The sequence below is a fragment of the Cyprinodon tularosa genome, unplaced genomic scaffold, assembly GCF_016077235.1.
Source record: "Cyprinodon tularosa strain WSP-4 unplaced genomic scaffold, ASM1607723v1 ctg123, whole genome shotgun sequence".
In the NCBI taxonomy this organism is placed as follows: Eukaryota; Metazoa; Chordata; class Actinopteri; order Cyprinodontiformes; family Cyprinodontidae; genus Cyprinodon; species Cyprinodon tularosa.
This window is the reverse complement of record NW_024038037.1, coordinates 840,001-848,825: the sequence shown is the minus strand read 5'-3', so window position 1 is coordinate 848,825 and position 8,825 is coordinate 840,001. Positions and strand designations below refer to the sequence as shown.

General features: G+C 42.3%; 1 protein-coding gene across 6 annotated transcripts in view; it reads right to left on the bottom strand.

Moving 5' to 3' along the window:
* The window catches only part of parp4 (poly (ADP-ribose) polymerase family, member 4), a 60,810-nt gene continuing 51,985 nt past the window's right edge, over positions 1–8,825 (bottom strand). For 3 of the 6 annotated variants that reach the window (XM_038276220.1, XM_038276223.1, XM_038276222.1), the window contains exons 35-41: positions 5,721–6,019; positions 5,373–5,615; positions 5,067–5,276; positions 4,899–4,965; positions 2,132–2,234; positions 1,003–1,135; positions 1–884 (exon numbers count right to left, since the gene is read on the bottom strand). In XM_038276220.1, coding sequence (XP_038132148.1) covers positions 677–884; positions 1,003–1,135; positions 2,132–2,234; positions 4,899–4,965; positions 5,067–5,276; positions 5,373–5,615; positions 5,721–6,019 — 1,263 coding nt within the window. In that variant the 3' untranslated portion in view covers positions 1–676. Of the gene's footprint in view, positions 885–1,002; positions 1,136–2,131; positions 2,235–4,898; positions 4,966–5,066; positions 5,277–5,372; positions 5,616–5,649; positions 6,020–8,825 lie in introns of all 6 variants that reach the window. The other 3 variants (XM_038276224.1, XM_038276226.1, XM_038276225.1) reach the window with 3 other exon arrangements.

Here is an 8,825-nt window from a genome sequence, read left to right as displayed (position 1 = left end):
AGCTTAAAATACGATATTTAATCAGATGTTTATTTCCAAAGCAAACTGCTGATATCAAACCAAAGGCTGCATACATACAGAGGGACGGTGTATACAGGCCCAGTGCAGAAAATCAAATAAAGGAGACATTAAGAGCCACAATGGAAAAAAATATATAAAAAATTTGTAATGCGTTCATAAATTTCAAGGAAGAGAGAAAAATAATCAATAATAAGAAGAGATAAAATCGTTAAAAAGAAAAACAACAAGCTGCCATCATGAGACGTCAAGGAAGCTGTTCGTTCATTTATCCCAGAATTTTATTAACAGACATAAAATGATTCAAATAAAACATAAAAACAAACCACCTCTGTAAGAATATCTGCCGCATAATTACCCCATAGAACCTTAACATGTTTAAAAGTGATTTTCACAAGTTACTGATTAATACATTTAAAACAAGTTCTGATGCTTCGGTTTAACTGTTGCTTCTTATATTTCTATTTTAAGATGAAGGAAAAGCATAAAAGCAGATTAAAATACTTATCAGAAAAACAAAAAAATGTTAAACCAATCTGATGAATTATAATTTCCACCATCTGTATTCGTTTCCCAGTAGAAACCAGTCTAACTAACTGGTTTATTTAAATGCAGGCTTCCTTTCAGCTTCTCTTCCTCCATCTCCTCCTGTGCTCCATCAGTGGACCTGCAGCAGAGCTGAGGTTCTCTGCAGGTTCAGACTGCTGAGAGGTGAGAAGGGGGGGAAGCGATCGAAGCCCAGCAGCTGCCGGGTGCTCGACTCCCAGCTCCAACCGAACTCCAGCCGGCTGCAGATGCACGGATACTCCCGGTCGGCCCAGCAAACCCAGTCCACCGCCTTCTTCACCTGCTGCCAGCGCTCCGGCCTGCAGGAGCCAAAGGTTTAGGTACCGATTAACGAGTCAGGCAGCACCTCACAATGAAACATCTAAACACATCTGGAACAGCTGGCAGACATGAGTTTTTCTTTGTTATGGTTCTGACCTGGACTCTGACGGCTCCTTCAGGCAAAACAGACTCTGCAGCAGTTTGCCTTCCTCCAGCTTCTCCACCCTCATCAGCTGCAGAACCAGCAGAGTCGCCACCAGCTTCAGGATGTTAGCGTGGGCCTTCACACCTTCAAGACACACAGTTCACTTACAAGACTGGAGAAAACCAAACTAAACGACTGAGAAGTTCAGAGTATTTCAATCGCTTCCTAAAAAGGCAGCAAACAAAAACCCTGATTCTTCGAACCATTTTTTTTCATGCCTGGCTGCCTGCATCTTATCTGCTGTGAATCAGAGACCTACGACTTTCTTTAAACGGGTAACTGAAGCACGTTACTAAATATATGAAGGAGAGAACAAGAATAAAACTGTGGAACGGTTATGAGCTAAAAAAGATTTGCTCTCTGTGTCTACAGTGAGAAGCTTTCTCTATCTGATTCTTTTTCTCAGATCAGAGAAGTTGCTTAGAGTTTACAGAAGGCAGCTGCATACCTTTCAGGAAGTGGCCATGATCAACAGTTAGAGAAGCATTTTATGCATCTCCAGTCTGCTACATCATCACATCATACAGATGTAGCAGATGATTAGACATCCATGGCTCCAGCCTTATCAAAATATTACACTTCGATCTTAGCTGTGGGGCGCTGCCCTCGTTTTATTCCCAAATCTTTGCCACGTGCCGAATAAAGATTATAACTGTATATCCGGACAAATGAAATGTCTTATTTAGATAAACTATTGTGATAAACATCAGTTGTGACACACAACAGGCAGCTAATATTAAGGTGTAATAAACTCACACGTCATCAACGATAATTATCCTAACAGACAATTAATGTGAAAATAGGCTGGGGGGGGGGAGTTTTAGACAGGTTCCACGTTCTAAGTTTAAGAAATACAGTTTGTTCAGAAAAAGACGAAAACCCATCAAAAGACCAAAGTTCTGTTCCTTGGTTTTCAGTTGAAAATCATCAGGGCTTTGCAGAAGTTAGTGAAAGGCCCGTCTAACACCAATCAACAGAAAGCTAAAATAATCCACGCTTAAAGCTAGAAGGACAATCAGGGAGAGATTGGACGGAAAATGTATTAGACAGGTTTTATGTAGAAAAGAGAAGAACGCTCACCCAGAGAATGGATGCCTCGGTTCTTCAGGAACACGTTAGCAAACACATCCACGTTGAGATCGATCAGTCCTCCCAGCTCAGCAGTCAGCTCCCAGTATCCGTCCTGCAGCACAGGAAGAAGATCCACATGTTAGACCTCAGAAAACACTGAAGGACGCCAGATTTCTAGCCAGCGTGTTGGGAAGTTGTTTAAACACTGTACGATTTTTTGACGTGCCAGATTTTTTCTGACTGGGCCGACTTTCCGCCTGATGGTGCGTCATGTAGTGTACTGGGGTAACGAGGGGCCATCAGCCTCTAATGACCACCTCCCATCAGGAATCATACGGTCAGGAGAAAATCAAACATGTTTGAAATACAGTCGGCCGTCATAAGGTGGTTACTAGGCGTTACCAACGCCGTTACCAACGCCGTTACCAACGTCGTTACCTTGTTTTAGTAACGAGTAATCTAACTAATTACTTTGACTGTAACTATAACTCAGTTACCATTGCAGACACCCCGTTACTGCGCGTTACTCAGGTCGCACAATGAACCTTTTTTCATGCTAGGACTCGTGCGCGCCTTGTCATGAGAGAGGGGAGGATGAGAATGGCTGATGTATAGTGAGATTCCGTCTGTCAGTTGGGTAGGTGGGTGTTTCTGCTGGCGGGTGTTAACGTACAGCACACACAGAGAGATGGAGAGTCAGGAGGACTCCTGCAGCAAAACAGCGTTTTCCTCCTCAGATGGAAATACCGGTGTTACGTCGAGCTGCGTTTCCCCATCAGATACCGTTTCCCCTGCATCTCCGCACAGCGCAGGCGGCACAATTCACCGCGCAAGCGACAGGAAACACGCATGCTAGCTAAAGACACGCAACAGTCGCCCTGTGCTCGCGCCACAGGGGAACTATGGAGAGCGTGAACGATCATTAGCCTATATGGAGAAAGGGAGAAATCTGGATGGATGGATGGATGGATGGATATAGATAGATATGGATAGATAGAGATAGATACAAATAGATAGATAGAGATAGAGATCGATAGATTCATAGATAGATAGTTACGGGGGCGAGAAACGCAAAAGTAACGCAATAGTTACTTTTATTGTGGAGTAACTCGGTTACTTTTAGTAGTAACTAGTTACTTTTATTGTGGAGTAACTCAGTTACTTTTAGTAGTAACTAGTTACTTTTATTGTGGAGTAACTCAGTTACTTTTAGTAGTAAATAGTTACTTTTATTGTGGAGTAACTCAGTTACTTTTAGTAGTAACTAGTTACTTTTATTGTGGAGTAACTCAGTTACTTTTTGGGAGATAGATGGATGGATGGATGGACAGATAGATGTTGCAGTATCTATAACAACCCAAACACACAGGATTTCAGAATTAGACATCCCCAGTTAATAATTTCATTCACTCACCAGATCTGAACACCCTGTTAAAAACCTTCACACCCATGATTCGAGGTAATGCAGCCTGATGATATTTACACCGCTTCATATATATACGCTATATAGCGTCCCCCCCCCTGATGTCATTTACATTGAGTTGCAATAAATGCTAAACTCTCTGCAGGTTCTTGTCTTTGTCGTCCGCTCTATTCAGCTGGCTTTGGAAACACACGGCGAGAAGGTGGGGGCCGGGTGGTGAGGGTTACGGGGTCGAGAAACGCAAAAGTAACACAATAGTTACTTTTACTAGTAACTAGTTACTTTTATTGTGGAGTAACTCAGTTAGTAACTCAGTTACTTTTTGGGAGAAGTAACTAGTAACTAATTACTTTTTCAAAGTAATGTGCCCAACACTGCATATAGATAGACATTACTCACTTCTTACATCATGAGTTGTGAACTTTTAAACCCTGCGGTTTCGACATACAGTGTGAGCTGCAGCTACGTGTAATGATTGAAAAATGTTGCTCCGTGTTTGCCTGCTTTATAAGGTGAAGAGGTCAGCAGGTTTGGCTGAGGAGGTCAGTGAGGGTCTCAGCTGGGCTATGTAGGGCATAAAGTGAAGTAAATGGACGAGCTCTGAGTCACGTATGATAAGGTTGGTGTTAATTTTTATCTGAGGAACAGGATAAACTGGGAGGCTGGGATGAAGATTAATCCGAGGCAGAGATGAACTAATGCTTGGTTATTCACTATGGGCTGAACGGAGAGAGGGTCCGCCTACAACCTGTCCTCTTCTAGTTTGACTGACATCGATAAACCCTCAGTTTTTTCAGAACCACATTAAAACCATTAAAACTTCCGGGGCGTGCAGGTGGCGCAGCGGGTTAACGCAAACACAACCCATGTATGGAGGTCCTTGTGGCTGACCTAGGTTCGAATCCGACCTGTGCTCCTTTGCCACATGTCCCCCCCCCCCCCCCCCCCCCCCCTCTCATACACACACTTTCCTGTCAGTCTGCTGTCAAAAAAGAGCCACTAGTGCCGCAAAAACTCAACAAAAAAAGGAAATTCTTGTGCTCCAACTTCTCCTATTGGAAGACGATATCAGGTCTAGACTTTTGGAACAAATGTCTAGAGAAATGAGAGCAGAATGGAGGCATTTCAGTCCCTTTACCTGACCCAAACACAGATAAAAAACAATCACTGAACCAAAGAGCCGAGTCAGAAACGTTAGACAACCTTAGCTGAGACTTTTCCATCCTTTAGATTAGATCAATCCTGAACAATAGGGCAGGAGGACATGAAGACTTTAAGCCGAGGTCAGATGACATACGGTTAACGTACGCATAACATACGGTTCCAACATTAAAGCAGGTCAGAAAATCTTACTGGGTTCTGCAGCTGGAAGATCTTGGTCCACTTCAGTCTCAGTTCTTCTGGATCCGGCTCTCTGGACCTGAATCATTAAGTAGAAAAGACTCAGTTTCAGCTCATAACATGGAAACCATCAGCTGAGTGCTTATAAAGATGGGCCATGTTGTGTGTCTCAGAACTCACTCTAAAGGTGACGGGTCGACTTGCATCGGTTCCTCTGCAACACCAGAATGTGGGTCCATGATATGAAGTGCAGAAGGAGGAGGAGCCTCAAACATTCGACTTTCCATTCTGCGTCTAAGAGGAGCTCCTAACATTGGACTCCTCCTTCCGTGTTTAGGGGGAAGAGAAGCTTCTGACATTCGATCTGTCTCTAAGGGTCTAATAGAAGCAAGAGTAGTTCCTAACATTGGATCTCTCTCTTCATATCTCTCTCGATCTCGATATTTCTCTAGAAGTCTAGAAGAACATAGAAGTCTAATAGAAGCAGGAGGAGGAGGAGCAGCTGCAGACATTCCAGCTTGGATTTGGAGCTTTTCATAGATAGCTGTCGCTCTATTTTGACTGGCAGAAAGAAAAGGTGAAGCAGTTCCACTCAGACCAAAACTGCTTTGGAACCCGGCAGATTGATCTATTAGACCCATATGTTTTCGGACTGTGATAGAGCAAGGAGGAGGAGCTCTGAATGTTTCAGCTCTGCTTTGGATACTGGCAGGAGGAGGAGGAGGAGGAAGAGCTCCGAATATTACAGCTCTGCCTTGGAAACTGGCAGGAGGAGGAGGAGGAAGAGCTCCGAATGTTTCAGCTCTGCTTTGGAAACTGGCAGGAGGAGGAGGAGCTGCAAACATTCCAGCTGTCATTGGGAACCTGCCATAGATAGCTGTCACTCTATTTTGACTGGTAGAAGGAGAAGGTGAAGCAGCTCCACACAGAGGAGGAGCAGCATCTGTTGCTCCAAATGGCACTACTCGGCGAGAACGAAAAGTCACGGGTCCAGGACCTTGAACACCACCATAAACTATGTCTGGACTAAATCCAGCAGAAGAACTGGAACGAGTGGGTGCAGCAGGTCTGACATCTGAAGAGGATTCAGCTGGTGGCTGCAAATCAGCATGAATTGCTGTGACGCTTTCAGCCTGAAACAGAGAAATCTAGACAGATCATCTTATGGAACACCATAAACAGCTCAATTCTTTAAATTTAAACCAGCTCTTTGAATAAAATATATATTAAAAAAAACAGAAATCAGGGAGCTGCACTAATTATGCTTACATTCACGTTAGTTTGAAGAAGAGAACCGGAACATTAAGATCCGTCCTACAGTTACTTAAATACATGTTGAGGATGTAGAACTTATAGAAATAGATAGGGATGCACGATATTGGGATTTTGGCCGATATCCGATATGCCGATATTTTAAAACTCATGTAGCCGATAACCGATATCGATACCGATGTTAAAGCTGGACAAAAATAAGTAGTCATTGAAAATAGCAGTTTTGTTATCCATTTCTGACACTTTGAAAAATAATATACTCAAATATATTTTCATATGCTGATATAAAATAGATTTTTAAAAACGCGGTATCTATCTATTTTACTTTCAAAATCTGGTGAAATTTCATCGTTCTGTTACAAACTCTCGTGATATTTTGCAAATTCTTGTGAGATTTTTTTAGTAAAATAGATCGATACCGCGTCGATATATCAACATATAAAAATATGGCAACATTTGGTGAATTTTCGGGGGATTTCGTAGCATAACGATGACATATAGCAATATTTCATTAGTAAAAGAGATTGATATGGTGTTTTTAAATGGCAATATATCAGCATAACAAGATATTGTGATATTTTAATGTATCAATATTTTTTCCCTCGTCTTTAGAAGTTTGTAAAAGAGAAGTTTTTGAGAAAGAAGAAGTTGTTTTTTTTTTTTTTAGACTTTAAGAAACTCAGAAGCTGATCAAATATCGGGTTAAATATCGGTGGGGTGGCCGATGTCCGATATTCAGTTTTAAGGCCGATACCGATAGGGGGCCGATTATATCGTGCATCCCTAGAAATATATATTCAGTGGATGACTGAAAAAATGCAAAACTTAAGCAAAGGACATTCCAGTTAAAGATGTTGGTGGTAGAGAGAAGATCTTGGCTGCTTTCTTCCCTAAAAACTGATCCACAGTAGCCAGACTAAGATGTGATAAAAAAGACTAGACTCAGCTTTATTTATTTATCCCTTGGGATTACTCCTTCAGGGAAATTCTGGTTCCAGTAGCTTATATAATGTACAAAGAGTTAAAGCAAGATGCCAATAAATATAAAAATACAACAGACAATATAAAAAGAGTGTATGTAGTAAAAAAGAGCATAAGAAAAGTTATAATGTCCTGGAATATGTTTCCTTTAAGAATATCTGCACAGCAGAAATCTACGGGAAGACTACACAGTAGTTGACTTATTATTGCACTGTACTGCAGAGATAAACTGACCGTATAAATAAGTAAAAATGACACAGACTACACAGTAGTTGGAATGTGTTATTGCACAGTGAGAGAGAGAAGAATATTGCACATGAGGGACAATAGGTAATGTTTAGCACAAGATGGAGGGGGGTTGTACAGCTTGATGGCTTGAGGAGTAACAACAACAAAAAGGTAAGAGGTGGCCTAATCAAAGTCTGGACTTCAATCTAGTGTAGCTTACATAGGCCGTAGTGTTGTAGTCAAGATCACACCAACCGAGACCTTTGGTCTTGTCTCGGTCCCCTTCGATCTAGGTTGATGTGGTCATGACTATATCATTAATAGTCTGTTCATGCTAGAAAACGAAAGTAAAACCATGCGGCAGTCCTACCATGACTATGAAGCTGATCCCAGTGGGAACTATGCAGGGGCAGTGATAGCCATGCCAGTCCAGGCACTGACTACAGTTCTACTGTGAGGTGCCTTGGTCAAGGTCAATAACCGGCGTACCTGGCATGTAACAACCAGACCATGCATATTGCTTTTGGTTAATAGACTATATTGATTAGGCTAGGCATCCTTCCAAAAAAAAAATAAAATCAACTAGACTTCTGGGTTTAGGGGGCTGATAACTATTCAATGTAACCTGGTTGCTTTGAATATAAAAACAAATCCTCTGTAAAAGTTTAAAAAAAAATTCCACTGAACTTGGTTCCAAGGTTTGAAGACATTTCGCTTCCCGTCCAGGAAGTTTTCTCAATTCAAATGTCTGGATCTGCAGTGAGCTTGAGGCTTTATATAGACAAGACCTTGTATCGCTTGGAAACATGTAAATAGAAACCAACGAGTGGGTCGTTTGGTCCCATTGTTAGACTGTAATATCTGAAACCTGTCTATGATTCTGAAGATCAGTCATTAAAGGGGGAGAGTGTCTTTAAAGGGGGGATTGTCTCCTCTAATACCTGAAACCTGTCTATGATTGTCAAGGGTCGGTCATTAAAGGAGGGGTTCTTCAACTGGCTGAACAGACAAAGTAAGGTTTTGAAGCGTGGTCTGTTCTATGTTATTCTACGCCACAATGCAAGAGGGACAATCACGAACTAGCTAGGATTGTGGGTGTCTGTGTGTCGGTTTGACGAGCTTGTTCGCCATCTACAACCCCTCATCCAACGCCGGACAACATAAAGTTCACCCGCGAGTGTTCCCCAAAGACTGGCCGTGGGGCTAAGTGTTTTGGCTTCGGGTGCAAACCAACAGACTGTTGCACAGAGCTACAAACGAGCATCCTGCATGGTATCTGGGACAGTGTCCGAGGTGTGCCAGGCGTTGTGGACTGCACTACAGCCAGAGTTTCAGCCATTAGGTACTAAAACAGGAAATAAGCATAGTGTAGAGTGGTAGAATTGACCAACCAGAGGCCTCCTTACTCTCCTCCCAGCTATCTGCTGCACTGTCTGCGGTCGCCTACAATTTTGGGGA